Here is a 25,840-nt window from a genome sequence, read left to right on the forward strand (position 1 = left end):
ATTTTTTCTTTTTCTTTTTTTTTTTTTTTTTTTTTTTTTTTTTTTTTTTTAGACAAATGAATTTATTATATAAATTTAATTTTTCATGTGTTATATTTTCATTTATTCATAATGTTATTTAACATAAGTAGAAATAATGACAATGGTGATGTCGTTTTACAAAAATTCCTTTTTTGACCATGCACAATTAAGGATTTACTTAGATTCAATGTGCTTTAAGGTATGTGTTATTAGATGTGTATACACTGGTATCTAACAATATTATAAAAATGTTATCAAAGATAAATAATGTCCCTTGAAACTTAATTTATAACTCACATGTGTTAAAGAATTATCCAAAACTGTTGGCTCAATATAATGTTTTGTTTCGTCAGATACTTTGTAATAATTTCCAAGAATTGGACTTCGCAATTGTTCTCCATACAATATATGTCTACTTTGTTCTGGAATTATCTTCAGATAATCAGTTTCATCAACATCTTTAATCTCTACTGAGCCTAAACCTCCTTGGAGAACCTGTTTATTATTATACATTAGTATTAATTATACATATAAACGAGGTTTTAATATATCATCATTTACTTACTTTCATAGTAGTGAAACTAGCAGATCTCTTAATATCCATGGGATATCTAAAATGTTGAAAATATTTAGATACAGGTATGTGAGGTAAAATTGGCATCCATTCTCTAAATGTTCCCAAAGTTGATATATAACGACCTCCTAAAGTCCATAAACGTATTGTATGATCTGCACTTCCACTTAGAAATAATAATATAATTATAAATTCTAAATTATAACATGATGTAAATGTATAATGATCAAATAACACTATGATACCTGATAATAATACGTGCATCAGGAATTATCTGAAGACACGTAACTGCCTTTGTATGACCACGAAGGGATGACAATAAAAGTGGTAATGATTGGTTTTGTACAGCTCGCTTAGCACGACCATTTATTATATCTTTCCAAAGAAATGGAAATTCTAATCTTAAAAGTGGCATACACACTTTAGGAGGATTAGGTATTGTATAATTTGCGAGATACCAAACTTTTATATATCCGAAACAATGGCCTATAAGTATTTTATTATGCTGAATAAATGTGATTTTTAGTACATAATAAAATATTTTACCTGTTATCAAGTAATTATTTTCAGGATCAGTAGCTAAAGAAATAGCAGAATCTCTTCTCGTATGAATAACTGAGAAACCTGTTAAGAATCTTCCAGCAGGATGATGACTCCAAACTTGTATGATTCCAGATTCAAGTGAAACTAATAATGTACCAATATTAGGATTCATTGGTCTTGAATTTAAATATATAATGGCACAGACAGTTACTAATCGAGTTCTATTTAATGCTGATTGTTGATGAGAACAAATATTAATGTATTTGCTATAAGAGAAAAGTATAATTTAAAAAATTTTATGTATGAAATATTTCTGTTTTTGTTAAAATTATTGTTTATAATTACCTAGATTGATCATAGTTTTCTTCATTTAAAATTTGTTGTTTCAATTTAACTTCTTTTTTTTTTGACAAAGTTTCTTTCATATTTTCTTTAAGATTATTTTTATATTTAATAGCATATCTAAATATATTTGATCGTTTAAATAAGTATTTGTTTTAGCTAATATGTTTATAATGAATATACTTACCTTTCAGTTGCATTACTCACTTGATATCTTCTGTATGGCTGACCTGTTTCAAGTCGCCACAAAATTATTTCTCCATTATATGAAGCAGTAGCTAAAACTTGTGGATATTGTACAGCTGAAAAAAGTACATCATCTGTATGTATCAACTCCCAGCTTTTTTTATACGTGTGAAGTTCAGAGATTGTAAATTCTGTAACACGTTGATTCCATCCTGTACATAAAATACGATTCTCCACCCAATTTAAACTAGTTATTTCACTATAAGAAATAATTATGTACACCTTTATAAAGAATAAAAATAATAGAATAGATACACTCTAATCATTTGGTATTAAAATGTGTCTACCATTGATCCTCTATTGCCATATTTCGTAAACATGTTCCTGTATTAAAATTCCATATTTTTAATGATCCATTTCTAGCACCTGTTACCAATAATTGTTCAGAATCATCGAAAGTAGCAGCAGTAATTTCAATGTTAACATATTGTCCATATAGTAAAATACTATGAGCATTAGTCACTAAATATAAACGACGACCAAGCCAAGGATCCCATACTATAATACATGAATCTAATCCTGTAGAAACAATCTAAATTTGACAGTAGCAATATAATTCATAGAGATTATGAAATTTTGTAATGCTAAGAATATATAAAAATCGCTTACTAATTTATATAAATGATTATAAAGTACAGAACTAACAGGCTTTGTATGAGAAATTCCATCTGATATTTCCTCATTGATCACTTGTTCACAAATAACAATGGCAATTATCATACTACAAATGATCATTTTATGTGTTAATTTATTATAAATTACGGATACTTTTATGTTTTCACTTAGTTCTTTTTGTAAACCATTGTATGTCTAAAAACAATAATAGTAATACTGAGGTATAAAACTAATACACAAAAATTTTTAATTTTATAGTTAAAAAATAATATAAGACCTGTATACAAGTATAAGTAGGAACATCCCAAACTTTTATGCATCTATCTTTTGATAAAGAATATATACGCTGGCCTGCATTTTGTAATATTATAGCACAAATAGTTGCTTGGTGTCCTTGAAAAATATTACTTGCTTTTGTTGGTACAAAAGGATTCCAAACTCGAATTATACAATCAGGACCACCTGTTACAAGTATTTGACTTTCTGAAAAAATAATTTCTTATAATATCACAAATATAATTATAACATATAGATATCAAATTACCTTCACAAAAATTAAAACAAGATATTCCTCTTGCGACAGTAAATTTATATTGTATTCTCATCCTTGTAGGATCACTAAATAATAATGAACATTCTGAACATTTGCTGCTAGACATGAAAGCTCTAAGATTTCCATAATAAGCCACTTGATTTACCCAATTTGTATGTACATGTTTAATTTCTATAACTTTTAGATCAGGTAGCTCATCCTGTAATACAGTATTTTAAAAACAATATCAAAGCAATTATTAAACAATTAATTAGCTATTTTATACTCTGATAAGTGCTTCATAACGTATGAATATTGTATTGTATTCAGATTGTTGTTTAAAAGGCCCTTTTTCTATGGAAGAAAAAGTCATGATTATAATAGATCCATTTGTATCTCCCAAAATAATGTAAGAGTTATCCTTTATGTTTGAACTGAAGTAATATGACATACATACAACAACATAATTTAAACTTGATATCTAAGAATATTTTATAATTTTATGTAATGTAAAGAAATTTTTATTACATCAATATTCAATACAAACCATCACACGTAATTCAAATTTCTTTGCCACAACATCATAAAATCTTAAATCACGTTCAGTAGAGCTTGTACATATTATTTGAACATCTGGCATTAGTATCATATCAGTTATTGTGGTTTGTTGTACCTTCAAATATGCTATAAAAATATAAGATTTGTGTGTGTAAAAGAATATAAAACAATTTATATAAAAATACTAACGATTTACAGATTGTACACTGCGTTCATATTTGAAATCTAATGACCAATAATTAATAACTCCATCTCTACTAGCAGTCAGATAACAACCTTTTTGAAAACTACTGCTTCGATCCTATCAACATAATATTCTTTATCACAAAATATTTATTACTTATTTATATAATATCTTATTTTTTATCTTATTTTAATATGTAATATACACGCACTGGAAGTAATTCAGGATAGAAAGCAATTCTACAAATTGGAGTACGATGATGTGTTTTTAATATTTTAGGTGAGCCTGTAAGTGGAAGTTCTAACATTTGATGTTGTAAGGATACATCCGTCTTTTGAAATTCCATTATTAAGTAAGAAATAAATTCATTCCATGTTACATATCCATCTTTTCTTAAATTTATCTAAAAATAAATATATTATATACTATTTTTCGAATGATATAAAATAGCTTCTTACCTTCTGAAATAAGATACTGAAATCTTTGGAAGACAATTTTATATTTAAAATAGATATAAAGGCATGTTCTAACTGAGACATATTCATTTTTTTGTTTTTTGTTGTCTACAAATATTAATGTAATGTGAAAATTATCTTTCATTTAAATGTATCTGAACTACCTACTAAAAATTTATTGTATAAATGCATCAAAGATTCTTCTGTACATTGTTCTCCAATGCTTTTTGTTTTAAAAAACTTTCCGAATTCATTTTTTATGCTATAAAAAATAGGAACTTAATAAAATAGAAATTTAGATAAATTGAAAGGTATTAATTTTTATAAATTTATATATTAACCTGATATCATCATAATTTATATATGCCATTATTTTTATATAATATTCTCTAAAATATATTTTTACTTTTATAATTCTTACAATAATTTATTATTTTAAAGATATTACTATATAAAGTTCATAAAATTTTAATTAAAAATCAGTCATGCAAATTCTTTGTCATTAACATTGTTATAAAAGCTTTGAAGTTTATAATGATATGTAACTAAATTCAGGTTAAATAAATATTTATAAAGGATATATTAAAAAGTCTATAATGTCATGTAAAATTACAAAAAATGTCAAAGTAGGTCATGAAGAAAATAATCAATACAACTGTAGCAGATATAGACAGTATAGGCTAAATAGTATAACAGGTATGAAAAAGATATTGAAAGTGTAACTAGATTATACGATTTAAATATATTTCATATTTTTAAATCTATTATTATTACCATGGATTTATTCATTGCTTTAAGTTTGTTTAATCGGCAAAAATATGAAGCTTGTGTAACTAAATGTACAGAATTATTGAAAAAAAATCCATTAGATCAAGTATGAATATATTATATATCCTACATTACATTAATAATATAATATTTACATTAATAATATAATATAACAAGTTTCTTTTTATGTCATAATTTGATGTATATTTATTTACTTTTAGGCAATATGGGTTTTAAAAATGCGTGCTTTAACATTACAAGTTTATGTTGATGACATAGAAAGTGAAGAAGAAGGAATTGCAGAAGGTTTGTTAGATAATTATACAATGACTACAATGCCTAGACCAGGTACATCTTTAAAAAATCCTGGAACTGCCCGAATTGAACATGGAATCCGTCCTAAAACTCAGTCAGGTACAATATACCAGAAACAAATAAGAAGAAGTAACAGTATTTATAGTAATAAAAGTATAATTTTTTTTTAAAGGTAGACCTGTTACTGGAGTTGTAAGACCTGCTACACAATCAGCAATATCACAAACAATGGAACAAGCATTAAGAATGCCGAGAACAGCAGCTACAGCAAGACCTATTACTGCTATTTCTGGGCGAAATGTCAGGTTTGTTATTGATATATTCTTATCTTGTTAAAATGTTAATATAGATTTGAAAATGATAATATTATATAAAATTAACATTTCCTTTATAAGCAGAAACAGTTATAATATTTTGCTTTATAAGGAAAAATATATCTTGTATATCTAGACTTGGAACTGCATCTATGTTAACAGAACCCGGTGGCCCTTTTATACAATTATCACGTTTAAATATATCCAAATATGCAAATCAACCTAGCATTGCAAAACCTTTGTTTGAATACATTTATTACCATGAGCATGATGCCAGATATGTAAGTATTAATACGATATTTATGGCACAAATCATGTTTTCAATTTGTAGAACTGTCTTTTAAAAATTGTACAAAACTAAAATCTAACTCTTTTCAGGCTCTTGACTTAGCAGTACAAGCAACACAAGCTTGTCAATATAAGGATTGGTGGTGGAAAGTACAATTAGGGAAATGTTATTATACTTTAGGTTTAATGAGAGATGCAGAACAACAATTTAGATCAGCCTTACGTGATTGTAAAGCCATTGAAACGACTATAAGATTAATTAGAGTATATATTAGATTAGACCAACCATTGGCTGCTTTAGATATATGTAAAGGTGGTCTAGAGTATTTTCCAAATGATGTATGTAATATAATATATAATTTATTTTAAAATATATATTGGAAAATATATAATTGTTAGATAGTATACTTCAGGTTACTATACTTGTTGAAATGGGACGTATTTTTGAAGGCTTAAATAACATGTCAATGTCGATGAAATATTATAAATTGATAGCTCAAGAAGATGCTTCTCATACAGAAGCAATCGCAAGTATTGGAATGCATCATTTTTATAATGATCAACCAGAACTGGCTTTACGCTTTTACAGGTAAATAAGAATTAATTATAATTTTTTTTATATTTTAAAGATGGATTGCAAAAAATACAATAAAAATGTATTTTTTGTAGAAGATTACTACAAATGGGTGTTTATAATACTGAATTATTTAATAATCTTGGATTGTGTTGCTTTTATGCACAACAATATGATCATACAATATCATGCTTTGAAAGGGCCTTGAGCCTTGCCAATGATGAAAACAAAGCTGATATTTGGTACAATATTTCTCATATTGCAATTGTAAGAGAATTAATAAGATTTAAATTGTGTAATGATTTTGTACATAAATTTATTAATTCACATCTGCTTAGAGCTTAGGTGATTTAGAGATGGCAGAAGAATGTTTAAAACTTGCTATTGCAGTTGACAATAGACATGCATTGGCATATAATAATCTTGGTGTGATACAAATGAAAAATGGTAATGTTACAACTGCAAGAACTTATTTCCATGCAGCAGCCACTATTGCAAATTACATACACGAGCCACATTTTAATAGTGCACATTTAGCATATAAGGTATTCAAACAATATTTGCATATAAACGTAATACATTGTAAACAATATTATCATTTTATTGTTTACAGTTAGGAGATCTTCAAACAAGTTATATTGCAATACAAAAATCATTAAATGTATATCCAGGACACTCTGATAGTATTAATCTTCTTAAAAAATTGGAACAATATTTTTGTTATATTTAAGGTAACTTATATTTTATTCTACTAGAATTTTATAATACAAAAAAGTGTGTATTTATAAATGTTAAATGAGCAAAAATGTGAAAAACATGAAAGATTCATATTTTTTAAATTTACTTATTAAAAATATGTATACAACAAATATTAATATATTTAGTATTAAAAATAAAATTATAATATATTTTAAAATATTAAAAAAAAATTGCATATAACTTTTATGGTAATAATAACAAATATTTATTTACAAAATAGTAACCATGACTTTATATCATTAATTATTTACTTTGTACATTTAATTATAATGGAATTTGTATAAATGTATAATAAGCAATAATAAATTTAATGTCTCTGTTGAATTACTAATTACATTAATTACTTGAAAAGATTATTAAATAGATTATTATAAACATTTTTTTCTATAAATATAGTGTAATTGATATACAAAACGACGGTTATGCAACTAATACTTCATAGTACAAACATGCTTTGTAATAGACAAAAAGCAGATAATATAAATTGTAAATTTGAAATGATCAAGCATCTCTTACACATTATTTTTGGATTACAATTACATGTCTAGAAATACTAAGATGAATTAGTCACATGTACAGTCTTCTATATAAAATATTGTTAATTATTATATTTGATTTTATGTCGTATGTGATATTACTAGCCATGAAATAACGAAGTAAAATAGAAAAATAGGATAAACAGCCAAAGGTTTTCTTCCAACAGGCTGACTATCTCCAAGGAATGCCATAGATGCTATAATATAAAAATAAATGATAAGAATTTAAAATTATAAAAAGATATAATTCTAAAATTTTCTTATACTAACCATACGTGGCCCATATAAACCCAATCATAGTAATAATAAATCTGAGTATGAACAAAAAAGTACTTTGTTCTACCATTAATATAATTATGCATAAGATTAATGCAATGGCAGTTGGCAATAAACAATATCCTAAGACACAGACACTTTGGAAAAATGATCTAAAATGTGAAAAATGTAAGTGATGGATCTAATCGTATGAGCGATATGAAAGTAAAACGTATTAAACAAGTTGAAACAATTATACTTACATGTTACCACCTAAAAGTTTAGAATTCAGTGTGACAATCATGGATCCAATCCATACTATAACAAATACCTCTGCAAATTCAGGTCCACCATCGTTAGAATTTTCAACTGTACCAGATGATCCTTGTAATATCCTATTTATGAACAATATCCTTCTGTTAAAAGTTTTATATAAATAATATACATAAACTAATAAATCTTACATTGCCATAAATGTACATAACACTAACGGTCCCCAGAGGTCCCCTAAAAATAAAAAATATGGTTGAAAGTAAAATTATGATTTCATTAAATAAATGATATACATACATTCTTTCAATAAACTTTTCTTCTCCCTAGGATATAAAACGTGATAGAATTTCTTGCCTACAGCTCTAACATCTCTAAGCTGTATTATAAAAAATGATACAGAAAAGATTAATGTTGTTATATAAAAAATAATATGAGAATACACTGTAATCAGAAAGATATATAAATTATTAATGATAACTTACAATTGTATCTCTTATTGGTTCATCTAATGTATTAAATTCTAATTCACCTAGGCTTGATTTTTGTTTGGGCCCTACTGTCATCTCTCCTTCAACATTTTGAGGATCCACAGTATACGTTGCATCATCGTACATCTATTAGACATTTAATAACTTATTGAAAATATTGTCTATAATGAATAGTCCGTATAGTCTTAATATTATAAAAATAATAAATTGAATATGTAATTAATTTTAAGAGGATACACTTCGCAATCACATCTGACAAATAAATATTATCTGTCAAACCAAATAAAAAATTAGAATATCAATACTTACATCCAGCTTTGTTTCATCCATCGTCGCCATATTTTTTATCGTTACGTATACAAATGATAGAGTTAACAATTTTATAGAACCAGAGAAGAATTTCACATGACCATAAGTCAAATTGTAATTATTGTTGTTTACACTCTTTATCCTCACACTTTAATACGTGTACATATTACACGCATACTATTCTTTATGCGCAAGTTCATTCGACAATCACTTACATATAAAAGTAACGATATTTATATTTGTTTTACTAACCATATAAGATCTTTAAATATTAATTTATTAATACTGATTCATAGTGAAAATACTTTAAAATATGCAAAATCACATTTTATAAATCTAATTAAAATAATATAAAATTTCCATCAATTATGAGACAATAATAATGCTTGAGAAAAAGATGTCTCTAGCTCAGAAAACTCTTATAAGCTGATTGAGCTCATGTTATGTTCTGCATCACTAGGTGGCGGCAGTATAAAAAATATAAAATTGTTCTTGAATATTTACTGTCGTCGTTTATGTTTTTTGTTTTCTATGTAAATATTCTAGGCAATAATTGAAATTATTTCATTTGCCATTTTGCCAGTAAACTTTTGAAAAAGCTTTTTTTTTCCAAAAATTCAAGTTAAAAATGATGTTTGTTCAACAATACAAATAAAATCATGCATACAAATAAAATTTTTTTAAAAATTCGGAAAAGGTACGTTCTTCCTTAAATCTTTATTTTTAAAATGAGATTTTGTTCATCAAAATCGTTCAAGAAGTACGTTTTGAATAGCTGTTAATTTAAAACCTGTTTTCGAAATTTTTCGTGAAAACAAGTTTCATATAGTGCCGTCCTTGGAACTTTATAGTAAAAAAGAAACTTCTATCCTTACTAATTTTCATATATACTTGAATGGTGTTTGTATTTTATTTCCATAAAGATCCTTGTTCACTACGTAAATCGTTGTTCTAATTTTCTGATCACTTAAAACGCAAAGAAATGCGTTTCGCCATGCTCGCACGAAGAAGCCATACTTCGATGAATATCAAAGTCAATCGATTGTTAATTTGTTAATATTAAATGTAGTTAACAATCTAGAGATCAAAATTTAACTGTTTAAATATTATTGTTAAATATTAATATAAATTTAATTGAAATTATTTTATATTTAACACATGTTACAAGCTATGTAATATTAAACGAATGTATATTATTGTTTAAATATTATTGTACTCCATTTATAAAAAAAAAGACATAGTGTTTTCGTATTTATTCTTTCATCAATATATCTATATATATAAATTATGAACACAAAATGAATTTTGGTAATAGGAAAATATCATAGATAAGGAATTTCTTATAAAGTTCTGTATTTTTAATATATATTTTATATATAATATTTTAATCATATAAATGGATATTATTAAAAATTATTTATTATATATATATATAAATACATAAATAAAATTTTTATTATAATAATAATTATATTTATATATTAAACATATCAATTCTCATTACTAGATAGCGTCACAAATATTTAGCTGTGAATGCAATAGTATCAATTCTCATTATTAAATGATGTGAAGAATATTTTTCTTAATTTATTAATATTAATTTTAGTTAGTAGAAAACGCTGCATAATATTGTTAACGTTCTTATTACTATATAAAATATCCAATCTCTATTAATATTCTATATTTCTATTATCAATTTTTTCATAATATGGTATTTAATTCTTAACTCTTATGTATATAGATATTATATTAAAAATGTCGATATTATTTATTGGACAATTTCCATAACATAAATGCATAAAGTTTGAAAATATTTTTCTTAAATTATTAAATAGTTTTTATAAAATTTTATGATATACAATTCTAAAAATATTACAAAAAACTATTTTTATCTAAATATGTAAATTTATCCCAAAAATCTATATAAATAGTATTTTCATTGTGTAATATTTATCTTATTGAATCCTTTATTACTATCAACTATAAAATCTTTAAAATTTTATTCCAACTCAGTCTATTTTTTGTTTAGCTGAACCTTTTAATGCTTAAGGATTCCTAAATTTATATAGATGGTATTGTAACATCAGGAAAAGAGAAAAAGAACAATTTTCAATAGACATTGAAATTGTTATAAAATTAATTTTCTTTCCTAGTTACCATTGTATTTAAAAAAGATATTACTATAAATTATTTTCAATCCAATTGTTTTACAATATTTATTGAGAATTCGCTCGTCGAACCACTATGTAAAATGATACATTTTTCCTTCTTTTGTTATTATAAATTACTGTCATCATATGTGTCATTATGTATACATTATAAGTATATTCTTCTTCTTATTACTGTTTTTATTATTATTTTATTACATTATATATTATTATAATAATAGTAGTAGTAATAGTAATAATACGAAGTGAACTCCTACAAAGGAAATCATAACAAAATAACGCTGGGAAAAAAATCTCGTAGATAATGTGAAAACGAACTCGTTTTGATCTTTATTAAAAATAATATATAATATATATGTTCACTACTTATTAATTTTGAATAAATAATCGACAAATTGTATATACTTTATATGGATTTGTCATCGAACAAAATTATATTGAAAGTGTGTTACCTGTTTCACGGTGATCTGTACTAAGTAGGAAATTTAAGTCAGCCATCAGTGGAGGAAATAAATATGAAATTGTATAGTAATACCTTACTAGATTATCAAATAAGGAAAAAGTAGTAAATTAATTATTTTCGTCTACATCAATACAATAAAAAAACTACCGGAATTATTTAGCTTCAAACCTAAGATTTCTTAAATTACGAATCTAGATGACTGCCAATGTGCTACACATTGCTTATAGTATTTCTGTCTTTTTAGTGTATAAAACGTAAAAAAAAACCATACATTTTTCGAAAATTTAACAATATTTTAAAAACTCAAATGCCTTGACATAAATGATTAGACACATATTTTCTTTGGCATAGTATCATCTGGCTAAAATCATTAAAATGATCAAGAGAGTTTCCGGAGCTTCTTCGTACGAGCATCATGAAACGTATTTTTTTCTGTTTGAAAATGTTCAAAAAATCTGAGCATTATCAATTTACACACACAACCAAGCAGACAATCGCTACTTCACGGATATAAACATACACTATTCAAGCGTATATATGAAAATCAGTAATGAGGATACGAGCTTCATTACTTTTGCCGCAAATTTCGAGGAGCGCTACAATACTAAGCTTTATCTTCGCGAAAAATGTCAAAAATAGCATTTATGCCATCAATGAGAATAGAAATAATTCTTGACCAATTTTGATGAACAAGGTCTCATTTTAAAGACAAAGGTTTAATCTACAATGTATTGGTTTCAAAGTTTTGAAAAATGTTTTTTTGTATATATTCAATATATTTCCAAACATATCATTTTCTAACACGATTTTTTCTCGAAGAAAAAAAAGCTTTTTCAAAAATTTGAAACCAATACGCCGTAGATTAAACCTTCGTCTTTAAAATGAAACTTTGTTCATCAAAATCAGTCAAGAATTACGTATGTTTTCATTAATGACGTAAACTATTAAAAAACTTGGAATAGTGAATAACCTTAGCACACAACGTATAAATAGTATTTGAATACTAATTAAAGATCTGAAACTAACAGTAATTATTACTTTGTCATTGTTATTTTGATGCTCTATATTAATGCCATCTACCAAATGAAATTAAGCAGTTGATCAAATGATAAACATAATTTTGTTGTGTAGAAAATAAAGATTATGATATGAGTTTTTTTAATAAACGATTTACTTCTATAGATTAACTTGTGGTGTTAGTTTATGGCAATATGACGTACAGATAGACTCGAATGACACAAAGAATAATTACATATAATGTTCTAAATATGTAACTACGTAGGACAGTAATTATCGGATATAATGATTATCACGAAGTCATGCAAATCACGCATATTTCAACATTGCTATCAATAGTTCATTATATTTTTAAAGTGTAATTTTGAAAAGAAGTGTAATTAAGTTAAAAAATAATTAAAAAATTACTAAATTATAAAAAATATGGCAATTGTTACAGGATGGAAGTGTTATGTATCAGTACAACCACCAATAATGATGTTAATATTTGCCATGTCAATGTCAGGTAATTAAAAATAAGTTTTTTGTTTTGTTTTTTAAATATTATTTTTGTTATCTTCGTATTTAGGTACTATATTAACAGATTTGATAGTATATCGCACATGTACAGTTGTATTAAATATTAATAAAACAGAATGTTTGATAATAAATCAAAATGGAAGTAGTAATGAAGCTCATAGAATAGATATCTTGGTACAGTCACAAGTAAATCTGATCTCCATGTCTAAATCGTTCGTTGAGAATCTTTTACCTGCTTTTTTGTCCTTTTTTGTGGGGCCATGGAGTGACAAATATGGAAGAAAACCTCTTTTGTTAGCAGGATATACTGGTAAAGTAATAAATGAGAATAATATTTGATATAATAATTTGTTCAATATATAAATAAAATAATGTTTTTACATTATAGGCTATTCGTTAACATTTTGTCTTCTCTCATTGATGACTATGTGGGATATTAATCCTTGGTATTTATTGATAGCCTATATGCCTTCTGCATGCTTTGGAGGATTATGTATAATTTTATTAGCTTCATTTTCTTACATTTCTGATATTAGTCTTGAAAAAGATAGAACATGGCATTTAGCTTACTTAGAGATATTAATTTCATTGGGACTTATAGTAGGTATTTTTATTGGCCCTTATATTTTTAAACTATATGGATATCCAGTTACACTTAGTGTGGCAGCTATGTCTATAGTGTTGGCGAATATATATGTATTATTCTTTGTATCTGAAACAGTACAATATTCTTCATCAGTAAGTAATAAAAGTAATACAAATAATATAATTCCATGCTATTATAAAATTAAAAATATTACCATAAGGAATAATAAATTGTATATTTTAGAGAATGTGGAGTTCTTTGTTTGATGTAAGTCTTGTAAAAGATCTTATTAGTACTTGTATAAAAAAAAGAGATGGTTTTGATCGTTGTGTTGTTTGGTGCTGTATAATGTTTCTTATCTTATATATTGTAACGATGGATGGTGATATGTCAATTTCATATTTATTTAGCAATGCAAGATTTGGTTGGGATGTAAGTCAGTATTCTAACTATATGGGTGCTAATGTTGCATTAGGTATAATAGGAACTTTAATTGGAATTAAAATTATTGGCTCTCTAAAAGGTATTAAGTAAAAAATAATCTTGTGGTTTAATAGTTTAATATAAAGTTTTTATATTTAAAACATCTATCCATGAATTATAGGTTGTCTAGAAACTGGTTTAGTTATGTTGGCTTCTATTTCATCTCTAAGTGGTGTTCTTATGAAAGCCTTTGCATGGCAAGCTTGGCATATGTATTTATCTGTATTTATATCAATGTTTGGTGGTATTTCTGGGCCAGCAATTCGTTCAATTTTATCTAAATTAGTCCCATCTTCTGATGCAGGTAGTATAAAATATATAGTTATACTTTAATTCATGTATTTTTAATTAATCGAATTTATGAAATATTTAAATAGGTAAAGTTTTTTCATTAATTACATCAATTGAAACAACGATGCCATTTGCTGCAGCTTCCTTATATACAACAGTTTATTCTCATTACTTGCCTCCAATATATCCTTCTCCCGTATGGTTAATATCATGTGTTCTTTTTATTATAATGATTATATTATTGATATGCATACATATACGTATTAAAAAAATGGATACGTTACAATATAGAGTGATCTCACAGGAGAGTGAATAAGATATATTATAATTATTAAGTCATCTTCAGTATTTGAGATTTTCTCTATGTAAAATATTGAGAACTTTTTATATAAAATGCATATTACAATGTTTATATTTTTAAAGGTTTTCCTAGAAGGTTATAAAATCATATAAGTAAGAAATTTTATATATATTTTTTTTTTAATAGTTTTAACAATGTATGATTTATAAATTGTGATATATTTTTAAAAATTTATTTAATAATCTTTAAAGCAGAATTAAAATTTGGTAATTTTGTTTTTAATATAAGAAACTGTTCAAATATTAGACTGTGATATTAAAAAATATTTATGAATATATAATAATGATTGTAACAATCTGAGATTCTCAATATCATTTATTATAATTGTAGTATTTAGTATACATTAATGCAAAATAATATAAGTGATTTACATTGCAAATAATAAGTATAATAAATGTGCATAAAAAGTTTTTTATTTATTTGTTTATTATTTTTATATTCATTTTTATTCGTCCTTTTGATATTTTGATATAAGCAGATTAATTAGCATTTACTCCAGTTTATCAAAGTAATCTACATGGTCACCAGATTTATATTTATGATTTTTCAAGACTTCTATAAGACGAGTAATTGTTTGCTCTTTTGTTAAAATAGTTAAATTTTTACTAAATTCTTTATTAGACATATCTTTAAGAAAACTCTGCAACATATCAGTGTCAACAGGACCAGGTGAGTAATTTAATACATCTACTTCAGGATTTTCTAAGGCAAACACCTGTACAAAGCATTATTTTCTTAGAAAAGAAGTAATTAAAATGTAATTTTAACATAACATACTTGAATACACTTGTACCTTAAAAAACATCTCTTTTGCTGCTTTTACACTACAATAATATCCAGCTGACTTACATGGTTTTATACCAAGTAAGGAAGTGATATTGATAATTAGCTTTTTAGTATTGGTTTTTTCATTAAATATCTCCATCAATAATCCATTTAGTACAACAGGTATAAACATATTAAGATCATAATACTTTCTCCATATGTTTATATCTGTCATATCATTGGTCCATTTTGAAATATCACCAGCTGTTCCAACATTATGCACAACAATAACTCTATCAAATTTTTTGGGATCAGTTCCTTTCAAAGATGATAATATAACTTCTAAAAGTACGTAGAAATATATGAAATGCCATTTATTTTTTAAAAATTATGGTTTGTGTTGTCAATATTCTCACTTTTTAGATCATCTTTTGTGGCCACTTCTAAATTAATACTAGTATAATCAATTATTAAATTTGAAGGTAATTGCGCAGCTGTTTCTTTTAAAGCATTCAAGTTGGTTGCCAATAAAAGTACATGTGATCCCTTTTGTAATAATGGTCCAAATGATATTGCAATTTGTTTACCAATTCCTCGACTGGCACCAGTAATAAGCAAAAAAGCTTTGCCTGATAATGCTGGAATAGACATTCTTTTTAAAGCAAATATATATATTTATTTATTTTTATTGTTTAATTCTTGTTCTTCAATAGCTTCTGTAACTACTTGAAGTACATCAGCTTTCAGAAGATGAATAAGTTCACTTGCTGTCAATGCCTAAAATATCAATATAATTGCTATTTAATTTTTATTGTTATGAAGCATTAATAAATAATAAATATTTTATACAATATATAGGTTAGGACATTAACTTAGTCCACCTGAATTATTTTCATTATTTTCAATAAAATCACAAAATGTATACAAAAGTTGTATGGTAAGAATAGAGACATAATACAATTATATCTTATGCTATCATACTTTAGTAACAAAAACATATCATTTCATTTGAAAGAATAAAAATAATTTTGTAGTCACAACTATGCCTTTACGTAGAAAAAAAAAACAAATTACATCCCCCTTTATATTATACAACTTTCATATATAAAATTTTGTGATAATATTGAAAATAATAGAAATAATTCAGATAGATGAAGTTAATTCCTCATCGTTAATCTACCTAACTCACCTGTAAATGAGGAACTATATGACGTATTAAAGGATTTGAACCTAATATGGCTTCTTCTTCTGATTTAAAAGTATATTCTGAAATTATCAAACGCGCAATACACTCCTCTTTTGCTACTGATAAAGAGCTTACAAGATCTTTTTTTGTGGTATTTTTTTGAAGAGCCTTCAACCTTGAATCTTTAATAAAAGTATATTATATAAATGAGAACTTTTAATAAAAATTATTAATCTTATAAATAATTAATGATAATAAGTAATATAAAAAATATAATAAAAAAGAAATTAATGATCATAAATATCCACAGCAAAAGAACTTGATAAAAACATATCGCTTTTTAAAGCGCATTTTAATTATTATATAATTACTTACACAATTTTTGTAAATATTGTTCCGAATCTGATAATTTTTCATGTTTATATACGGATTTTTCTACAAAAGAATCCTCAAAACGATTATCACCTCCAGTATCTTCCAAGATCTCTGTATCTGTTCTAGACCACGGATCATTAATGTCTGTCTTCATATTTACTTCACAATTTTCTTCCAGATAAATCTCTATTTTTTTCTTTTTTATTATGTACTTAATCAAAGGATTTTTTGTTATACTTTTGAATCCAACCTATTGGCAGAACAACTTCAAGATGTCCTCCTACTCTCACATTATCACCAATCATGTAGACGAGTATTCGATATTTTTTTACTATCTAATTCAACTTGATTTAACTTGATTACATTGAATTCTTGTATTCATTTGATATTTCTGCAAAAATTTTGTACCGAATTTAACTAATTAAATTACAATAGATTAAAAATTTTTTATTCAATACAATAAAAAATATAAATAATATATGCGTGCGATTATGCGTGTATGCCACATTAATTTATAGATATCATACTATTTATTTGAAAAGGTAATGTAAAAAAGTGTAAAATGATATGTACAAAAATATTATTTACTTTATTACAGGATATAAGCACTTAATATTATTAATTATAATATATGTAGGCTCTTCAGTCTAATATTCTTTGTTACACTTGCACTATTTGTTAAATATGATACACATATGACCTGCATTTATTATGACAATTAAGTATGGTACTATGTACAGTGAAAATTTGTAATAAATGAGCAATACTATAAAAATTGTACAGCAACATATTGTAATTATGTCTATATCAAATATGAATATTATACAATTAACATACGAAAATTGTATACTTATATTTCTTGTAAAAGTTTGAACTTCTACTTGTAAAAATGTTTAAAAAGTATATGCATCAATCATTGTAATCAGGATATATCATTTATAAATATGAAAATATACAAAAATTACATCTGTAATATAAACATTTATCAAACAAGTCTCTAATTGTTCAAAAAATTTTTAAATAATAAAAGTATTCTGATCAATAATAAGCTTCCAAATAAATAATTAAAAAACCTTCATTGGTAACGAATTAGTTAATAATTTCATATTAACATTGCTGGAAATTGTCTCACATCCATAAACTGTTTATGAAAAATCCAACTATTAAACAGTAATAAAAGATCATCATGTCTCATCATGTCCAAATATATGCTATGCATTTGTCATATTCATACATTGTGTTTGTTATTACTGTGAATGTGATGAATATTGTGATGCTTAAAAACAATGTAGTTATCGCATACATACCAAATTTCTCTTACTGCTCCTATTTTGATTCTTTGCAAATATTAATGCAAATAAAAAAACAATTATTGTTAATAAACACCAATTACACATATGTATATATCTATTATAATTTTGTAACTATATGTGTAACTCTTTTTTCATAATAATATAAAGTACAATTAAGAACGTTTAATACATGCATATGGTTTAGTAGTTCATAATACTAATCTTCTATATCAAATGAGCAAAGAATAATAGGACCCATGAGCACAAATACTAAATCAGTTGATTTATTGCATAATTGTTAAGTTCATCGAGTATTATAGAAATACTGATGATAACTTTAGTAGACAAACAAGACTTCTTAAAGCATTCTGTTAGTCTTCATACAGTATATGATCAATATCATTTAAAAGCTATTATTACATAGTCTCTCAGCTATATTGCAAAAATGACCAATATTTTGTACATATTTCATAGATATAGGTCTGCAGATATTTTGATGTATAATCGCAGACAGAATGTGAGTCTAATGTTGCATGCATGTGACGAATAGTTATAAAACAAATAAGAAATGGTTTTTAGTCTTACATAAATCAGATTAAAATTTATGTAAAAAAAGAGTTTATAAAATTGTGTGAAACATTAATTCCTATGTGCAAGTAAGGTATTTTGAGGCACTCTTACAAGAATTGGCCAAAAATTTGTCTACCTTTTCCTCTATCTATGAGGATTTAACACAAGCGTTAACTATATCGTGTAAAAATTCGTAATACTATAATTTATTTTATAGGATTTTCTGTTATCGATACCTGTCTACTAAATATTAACATACATTTCCTATAACACGAATAACACATGCTATAGTTGAACTGGATACAAAATATATCGATCACACTTTTGGTTTAGTCTGTTTGCTGAATTTACTATATGTCTTAGCAAAATTGTAATTTCCAGAATTACAGCAATTCCTAAGGTTTTCACATCGTTATTATTGAAAATAATAACTTCGAATATCATTAATAGTATGTTTCTTATGATATTCTAACCAATAATGATCATCATGGTTGACTCTTATATATGATTCAATATAAATATGATTCATGCAAAAAATTTTCATTATGAATAATTGATATATATAGTATGTGTACTAAACCATGTGATTTTTTATGCGTAGACTGATATTTGTCTAATAATATTTAAGTTTTAAATATATTTTTTGATTTCTTTTTTGTGATGCTTTAAAATTACTTCAATATAATGAAAATGACAGTTCTTTCGCAATAACATTATATTAAAAGTCTTTCAAATAATTATAAATAAAATGAGAGTAATGCTAATCTTCAATTTTTATCTTATGTGATACGATATAAACAATTCAATGATCATAACAGTCTGAGTGCAACGAATCTTATAAGTAATTAAAATAATGTCCAAGAATTACAGATATAAAATCACAACCAGCGAGCTGCCAATTATATTCTAGCAACAAAAATAGAATTAATATTATAATAAATTACGCCGCAACGGGCTTGAGGAATTATTCCAGGACAATCACTTATGGTCTTAACAGTCAAATTACAAACTGTAAGAAGTTTGTAACAATACCATTAAATCCATGCATGATAGTTCCTACAGCAAGGCAGCTTATGCTTATGATCACAGAGTCATTCTAGAGAGTCTTAAGAATAAAATCTACGCATCGTTTGACTGTGGTCTTTCTAAACAACATAACCATCTACGCCATAACGATGGAGGTTTTCGGCGTCTGCATATTAAGCCGATACCTCCGCGTCTTGCATTGAGAGCACTAACGATCGCTTGATCAAAAGCCTCCTTTAAGTCATGGTGAGTTAACGCAGATGTTTCCACATAACTTACTGCACCTAATCTTTGAGCTAACTGATGACCTTGAGCTGTTGTGATTGGTGCTTGACCATATCTTGCTAATTGTAGCATCAGACGAACATCCGATCTTAGATCACTTTTTGTTCCTACCTAAAAAGCAAAAGATCATTAATGTATCTGATCTTACTTTTTGTTATAATTAATACTTTAATATTACTTACTAAAATTATTGGAGCATTTGGGCAGTATTTTCGAACTTCGTTGATCCACCATGATGCGACACTATGGTAGGAAGATGGACATACAACACTAAAGCATACTAAAAATACATCTGTTTCTGGGTAGCAGAGTGATCTCAAAGGATCAAAGTCATCTTGTCCGGCAGTGTCACAAAGTTGAACATTTACAGGTTGTCCATCAACATTAACCACAACTGTAAATAAGAAAAAAATGTTTATACAATATTACTATTTTTGGACAATATATATCATGTTAAAATTATTAATAATTGTCGTATTTCTTCCTTCTGGTAAAATTGCTATTTATAATTAAAATAATTTTTAATAAGAATATTAATACTGTAAAGACAATGCAAAAAGTTGCAATTGCATAAAAATTTATAATATTAAACATTTTTATAAATAAAAATTAAATCTCGTAAAAATAGAATATTAGAAATGGAATAGTAACGCTAGCAAAAAAAATCCAATTAAAACATTCTAACACAGAAGAGAAATTTATTCTAACAGTCATAACGATGAACAATCATTGATTTATTATCACACTATACACCAAGTTTTTAAACTCAAGATTATTACAAATTTATCGAACTATCTCTTAACACTATTTATCGTATTTATCGTAACAAAGATAAGCGTGTTCAAGAGCGTATCATTAAAAGTATCGAGACGTCGATCTCTATAATTATCGATGCGTAGAGATCTGAAAATATTCAAATTAAATCTAGCCCGCGTTTTCTCTCGCATTCCACTTCAACAATGTTACGTGAGTCGAACTTTTTAAAAATTTGTGGAAAAACGAATCGATAAAAGAGAAAAGAAATGAGGAAAAATGAGGAGAGAAGTTACCAAATAGATCAGATTGAGAGATCTTTCTCTTTTTTCCCTGTCCTATAGCGCACCTTTGTAATTATCAAAAGCGGTGGGTACGTATTCGCCAGGAAATCCATTCGTCGAGTAGGAGACGACTAAGCTAGTCTTCCCGACAGCACCGTCGCCCACTAGGACCACCTTGATTCTCCGATCGTGCGGGATGCCACTGCTATCGTTGCTGTTCCCGTTCGAATTTTGATTCTGTCCGTTTCCAGTAACTCGTTTTACCTGCATCTGCATCATTTGGCCGCCCTTCAGCAACGGTTTCGTCCAGTTCGTATGCGACGACGGCGGCATTGTCTCACTCTTTATTCTTCCGCATCCGCGGCCCTTCATGCGCGCGTAAAAACCACCTTAGAGAATATTATTATAACCTCACGGAGTAGACAAAGCCAGCTAAGAAAGCACGATAAAACGCGACACGAGTACAGTGGATCGCGTCCTATCGCACTGCACAGTGATGAATTTTTACCGCAACAAGGAGCCTTGGTACTTCGCACCCGAACGTGTCATTTTTCGATGTCGAACAACCTGCGCCGCCAATGGACCAACGATGTGCTCGTTCGACCGTGCTGATGTCTTGCTGAAACTGGTGCTTGCTAATGGCACTGTTGCTGCTAGTGGGGATACTGCTGCTCTGTGCTACCTGACGCTTATGTATGTATGCGTGTGTATCTGTATCATCCCTTTCCTTCTATACATGTATATGTGCGTTCACGTTTAAGCTCGAGCGTCAGGTAGCACACGTCAGAAAACAATGTACATTGGTCGTTGTTGGACCGAACGAAAAAGAGGAAGAAATTTATCCACCTGCCGCGCCGCGGAGCCACCTGTTATGTTACTGCCTTCTCGTGCCAACATCAGCTGCTTTGGCACGCTCCTGATGTCTCAACGTTGCCATGGACCGGCGCGCAGGTATAATCTGCCTTCCTCTTATCTCTCTCATGCTTTCGTCATTATGCTCTTCGAGAGAGAGGGAAATAAGAGGACAAAGCATGCTCAACGGGATTCGCGCGTTAAGTTACACACGCAGACGCAGTCGTATCCATAGTGATGCGGCACCGGACCTTCTTTAGTGGATTGTGTGTTCTAGCGTTGCGTGTCGGATGTTCTCATTCAGAATTTATGATATTCTTTTACTTCTTTTCCTTTGTCTGAATTCAAAAACGGATATGTGTGAGAATAGATAATCAATTTCATTCTTCGGTTAAAGAATATAGTGCGTTTTTGTATTTTTTATCATTCAAAGCCGGCTGAATTGCGCCAGGATTCGATATAGGCGATTAGGGCTTCTATATATCAGGATACTGATTTCTGAGAGCATCAATCAGAAATATATGCTCTTAATTTGAATATGCGACGTCTGGTGGCAAGCTGGAGGAAGTCTCCGTACTTGCTATTGCTTCAACATGGGAGGTACGTATCTAGAGGTTATGAAAAAAATTCTTTAGTATTTAGTTAAATATATTGAAAGTGTTATTAATTTTATTTTAGAAAAGAGTATGATCGAGACATCATGCATTATTCAAAATATGTAATGCGGTTTATGGGAGGACAAAGGATGTTAAATAGAAATATATCACATGCAACTTCAAATCAAACATCAATAGGCTCAAAGATTTCTGTCATGAGAAAATTGAAATTAGTTGTCCCTATAGGAATAGGTGTTTCATTGATTGCTTTTTTCCAGTGGAGACATTTTAGGAAATATAAACATACTACACAGGGTGAAGTAATACAAGGGCCGCTTAATGATTTTATAGTACGAATTTACAATATATTTATATTTTATTTAATTAAAAGTTGTATTTATAAAAGTTAATATTTGTTTTGCACAAAGGTAAATTGCTATTGTTGTCTTCCATTGAGAATAACAAGTAGGATATGGGGTTGGATAGCTAATAGAGAAGTACCTGTTAGTTTAAGACCAGGTGTATATCAATTCTATGCAAAAATTTTTAATGCAGATTTGGAAGAAGTAGCTGGTGATTTGTCAGGATTTCCAACTTTAGTAGATTTTTTTGTAAGACCACTCAAGGAAGAAACAAGACCCATAGCTAAGAATACAAATATGGTAATTATTTATAATAATTTATTATTATTTTGTCATTAGAATTTTTCCATGTATATATATCTTTTACTTTCTATTATATAATAGTTCAAATATATTTGATATAGGTTTCTCCTTCAGATGGTACAGTCCTTCATTTTGGACCAGTAACATCTTGCCGTGTGGAACAAGTTAAAGGGATGACTTATGATCTTAGGCATTTTTTGGGAGATATAGATTTAGAGGAATCTAAAGAGAAAATAACTTATACGGAAGAAGATAATAAAAAATATGTCAAGAGTCTTTTGAAAAATCCGGCGAATCAATTATATCAAATAACAGTTTACTTAGCACCAGGCGATTATCATCGTTTTCATAGTCCAACTGACTGGGAGATTGAATTTCGAAGACACTTTCAAGGTACTGGTTTATCATTTATGTTAAAAACTTTACTGGAGAGTGCCACATACATAATTAATTAAAAAATTTGTACAGGTAAATTATTAAGTGTCAATCCAAAGATAGCTAGATTTTTACCAGATTTATTTTCGCTAAATGAGCGTGTGGTATACATTGGAAAATGGGCGGAAGGTTTCATGGCTTATGCCGCAGTAGGTGCCACTAATGTTGGTTCTATTAAAATCTATTGTGATAAAGAATTAACTACAAATAAAATCATATGGCCGAAAATGAAACGTTGGGAAGATGCGAAGTTAGAGTGTACTCATATATCTAAAGGACAATTATTTGGTGAATTCAGAATGGGATCTACCATTGTACTTCTATTTGAGGCACCAGAAGACTTTCAATTTTGTCTAAATGTAGGACAGACCATAAAAGTTGGTCAGGCATTATCTGAATGCATTGTTAAATCAGATGAAAAATATTTATCAGGAAGTTTATGATTATTAATTAAAAGTCTTTTTTTCTCTATATAAAATCTATAAGAACTTGATGTATACACACAATATATATTACATGTATTTATATAATTTTAAAGTGTAAAGATTTATATATATATAATTGTAATACATTTTTAAAACATACAGAGCGAGAAAGGGGGAGAGAAACGGAGGGAGAGGAAAAAAGGAAAAGATATTCGAATGGTTTACAGGTTGTTTCCTATGAATACTGTGATATGATTATATAGAGATGTGTTTCATGCCCGTATCTTCATATTCATTAATTATACTCACAGATGCATATATTTTTAAAAATCTACTAATTATTTATAAATAAATGTCTAACTGTTTTTGTAATATACTTTTAATCGAAAACATGATATAAATATGTTATTTTTATTTATATCAATAGACTGCTTTCCTCATCAATTTGACAGACTAAAGTTTGAAATAATTTTTCTCGACCACAGTGTACGACCATAAGTTCTTTTTCCTTCGATTTATGCTTGTGAAACTCGATTTAGAAGCTGTCAAACTCTTTAGAAGCCCTGCAAGTCATGTTGCGGTTCTATTAGTTGGTTTGTACAGGTATATATGAATTCACGATCATTTTATGCTAATTTCATTGTCATTGTTGTAACGTTATTAACTTATTGTATTTTATTGTAGTTTGTATTTCCGTAGACAGGAAAAATTTTGAACAAGACAATTTAAGACAGGATAATATAATGATAAGTGATAAGTTTTGATAATTCTTATAATGTGGTATTATACATACAGATAAATGTATAATTTTAGAAAATTAAATAAACATATTGAAGCAGTCGAAAAGTAATAGTAGAATATGTTACACCCGAGCTAGTGTGTTAAAGAAACACCGACTAACTAGGTGTGTTGCTTTTGTCAAATACACGCATGCCTGTCCATTTCTGAACTCATTAATAACGCAATGTTATCGCGTGAAGAAATATTGTCCGTTGTTAGCCAAGGACAATCATTTTTTGCCCTATTAGCACTTATCTAGAACGCTTATTGTTTTTCCCATAACAAACTATGATGATGGTCACTTTCAAAGAAATAGAATCTAAATGAAATGCTACGTTCTACCTGTTTTCTTGTATGAAGTTTATTATTTATTTATAAAACAATTAAATTTTTTTCGATGTAAATAATATCCTTGTCAAACGAGAAATATAATGACGCATTTATTTGTAATTTTATTTTCTAAACATCTAGAAGAGTTCTATATATCTTTATTTTTAACTCTTCAATGACTCTTTATAACGATCGCTGATCCGACTACGTAAAATAGCAAATTGGTTTTTCTAGTGAAAATATGGATCGCTCGGGAACGATCATAACGATACCATACATCTCATTATTATCAGAGAAAATTATTGACTTGCAATCGCTTTTCATTCGCAATAGGAGAAACGAAAAAAATAATTGTATTGAACTAAAAAAAGATTTTTCAATGGA

At 27.3% G+C, this 25,840-nt stretch overlaps 7 protein-coding genes across 16 annotated transcripts; 3 read left to right on the forward strand and 4 right to left on the reverse strand.

Moving 5' to 3' along the window:
- Window positions 1-79: 79 nt before the first annotated feature.
- Window positions 80-4,597, reverse strand: LOC124422842 (WD repeat-containing protein on Y chromosome). Its single transcript, XM_046959777.1, has 18 exons — window positions 4,412-4,597; window positions 4,239-4,332; window positions 4,074-4,178; window positions 3,827-4,018; window positions 3,621-3,732; window positions 3,421-3,557; window positions 3,160-3,354; window positions 2,886-3,093; window positions 2,619-2,824; window positions 2,336-2,536; window positions 2,014-2,258; window positions 1,668-1,925; window positions 1,573-1,600; window positions 1,484-1,539; window positions 1,142-1,404; window positions 841-1,081; window positions 587-761; window positions 80-516 (listed from the first exon to the last, which is right to left on the reverse strand). Exons 1-18 carry the CDS (start codon window positions 4,438-4,440, stop codon window positions 262-264), a joined length of 3,000 nt encoding a protein of 999 aa, XP_046815733.1. The 5' UTR covers window positions 4,441-4,597; the 3' UTR covers window positions 80-261.
- On the forward strand, window positions 3,836-7,147 carry LOC124422949 (tetratricopeptide repeat protein 8). 3 transcript variants are annotated; one of them, XM_046960104.1, is made up of 9 exons: window positions 3,836-3,967; window positions 5,060-5,252; window positions 5,326-5,458; window positions 5,604-5,748; window positions 5,846-6,094; window positions 6,169-6,344; window positions 6,425-6,596; window positions 6,668-6,874; window positions 6,943-7,147. In XM_046960104.1, the coding sequence occupies exons 2-9, from the start codon at window positions 5,078-5,080 to the stop codon at window positions 7,057-7,059; spliced, it is 1,374 nt and encodes a 457-aa protein (XP_046816060.1). In that variant the 5' UTR covers window positions 3,836-3,967; window positions 5,060-5,077; the 3' UTR covers window positions 7,060-7,147. The 3 variants fall into 3 exon arrangements, with proteins under 3 accessions (XP_046816060.1, XP_046816059.1, XP_046816058.1); XM_046960103.1 differs by lacking the exon at window positions 3,836-3,967 and adding an exon at window positions 4,638-4,766; XM_046960102.1 differs by lacking the exon at window positions 3,836-3,967 and adding an exon at window positions 4,697-4,944.
- A 536-nt stretch (window positions 7,148-7,683) lies between these two features.
- LOC124423138 (protein YIPF6) lies at window positions 7,684-9,259 on the reverse strand. The gene is made up of 7 exons (XM_046960576.1): window positions 8,950-9,259; window positions 8,635-8,766; window positions 8,450-8,528; window positions 8,344-8,386; window positions 8,143-8,274; window positions 7,895-8,052; window positions 7,684-7,821 (listed from the first exon to the last, which is right to left on the reverse strand). The coding sequence occupies exons 1-7, from the start codon at window positions 8,977-8,979 to the stop codon at window positions 7,706-7,708; spliced, it is 690 nt and encodes a 229-aa protein (XP_046816532.1). The 5' UTR covers window positions 8,980-9,259; the 3' UTR covers window positions 7,684-7,705.
- Window positions 9,260-9,440: 181 nt separating this feature from the next.
- Window positions 9,441-14,984, forward strand: LOC124423134 (proton-coupled folate transporter-like). 5 transcript variants are annotated; one of them, XM_046960569.1, is made up of 7 exons: window positions 9,441-9,646; window positions 13,037-13,102; window positions 13,166-13,426; window positions 13,505-13,854; window positions 13,946-14,225; window positions 14,307-14,489; window positions 14,563-14,984. In XM_046960569.1, exons 2-7 carry the CDS (start codon window positions 13,072-13,074, stop codon window positions 14,790-14,792), a joined length of 1,335 nt encoding a protein of 444 aa, XP_046816525.1. In that variant the 5' UTR covers window positions 9,441-9,646; window positions 13,037-13,071; the 3' UTR covers window positions 14,793-14,984. The 5 variants fall into 5 exon arrangements, with proteins under 5 accessions (XP_046816525.1, XP_046816521.1, XP_046816522.1 ...); XM_046960565.1 differs by lacking the exon at window positions 9,441-9,646 and adding an exon at window positions 10,882-12,607 and having other exon boundaries at window positions 12,763-13,102; XM_046960566.1 differs by lacking the exon at window positions 9,441-9,646 and adding an exon at window positions 10,882-12,607.
- A 248-nt stretch (window positions 14,985-15,232) lies between these two features.
- On the reverse strand, window positions 15,233-17,474 carry LOC124423137 (sepiapterin reductase). 2 transcript variants are annotated; one of them, XM_046960574.1, is made up of 5 exons: window positions 17,164-17,303; window positions 16,792-16,868; window positions 16,019-16,379; window positions 15,631-15,944; window positions 15,233-15,552 (listed from the first exon to the last, which is right to left on the reverse strand). In XM_046960574.1, exons 3-5 carry the CDS (start codon window positions 16,251-16,253, stop codon window positions 15,328-15,330), a joined length of 774 nt encoding a protein of 257 aa, XP_046816530.1. In that variant the 5' UTR covers window positions 16,254-16,379; window positions 16,792-16,868; window positions 17,164-17,303; the 3' UTR covers window positions 15,233-15,327. The 2 variants fall into 2 exon arrangements, with proteins under 2 accessions (XP_046816530.1, XP_046816531.1); XM_046960575.1 differs by lacking the exons at window positions 15,233-15,552; window positions 15,631-15,944 and having other exon boundaries at window positions 16,263-16,379; window positions 16,792-16,970; window positions 17,164-17,474.
- A 257-nt stretch (window positions 17,475-17,731) lies between these two features.
- Window positions 17,732-22,023, reverse strand: LOC124423136 (ras-related C3 botulinum toxin substrate 1-like). 2 transcript variants are annotated; one of them, XM_046960572.1, is made up of 4 exons: window positions 21,882-22,023; window positions 21,439-21,762; window positions 20,519-20,730; window positions 17,732-20,447 (listed from the first exon to the last, which is right to left on the reverse strand). In XM_046960572.1, the coding sequence occupies exons 2-4, from the start codon at window positions 21,743-21,745 to the stop codon at window positions 20,145-20,147; spliced, it is 822 nt and encodes a 273-aa protein (XP_046816528.1). In that variant the 5' UTR covers window positions 21,746-21,762; window positions 21,882-22,023; the 3' UTR covers window positions 17,732-20,144. The 2 variants fall into 2 exon arrangements, with proteins under 2 accessions (XP_046816528.1, XP_046816529.1); XM_046960573.1 differs by having other exon boundaries at window positions 21,439-21,739; window positions 21,882-22,017.
- Window positions 22,024-22,182: 159 nt separating this feature from the next.
- LOC124423135 (phosphatidylserine decarboxylase proenzyme, mitochondrial) lies at window positions 22,183-25,192 on the forward strand. Of its 2 annotated transcripts, XR_006942019.1 has the most exons (7): window positions 22,183-22,324; window positions 22,659-22,825; window positions 22,904-23,171; window positions 23,250-23,483; window positions 23,588-23,879; window positions 23,955-24,949; window positions 25,031-25,192. XR_006942019.1 is itself a non-coding variant. In XM_046960571.1 (6 exons), exons 2-6 carry the CDS (start codon window positions 22,764-22,766, stop codon window positions 24,362-24,364), a joined length of 1,266 nt encoding a protein of 421 aa, XP_046816527.1. In that variant the 5' UTR covers window positions 22,183-22,324; window positions 22,659-22,763; the 3' UTR covers window positions 24,365-25,192. The 2 variants fall into 2 exon arrangements, 1 of the variants encoding a protein (XP_046816527.1); XM_046960571.1 differs by having other exon boundaries at window positions 23,955-25,192.
- The last annotated feature ends 648 nt before the right edge of the window (window positions 25,193-25,840 follow it).

Source organism: Vespa crabro, chromosome 3 (assembly GCF_910589235.1).
Source record: "Vespa crabro chromosome 3, iyVesCrab1.2, whole genome shotgun sequence".
NCBI lineage: Eukaryota > Metazoa > Arthropoda > Insecta > Hymenoptera > Vespidae > Vespa > Vespa crabro.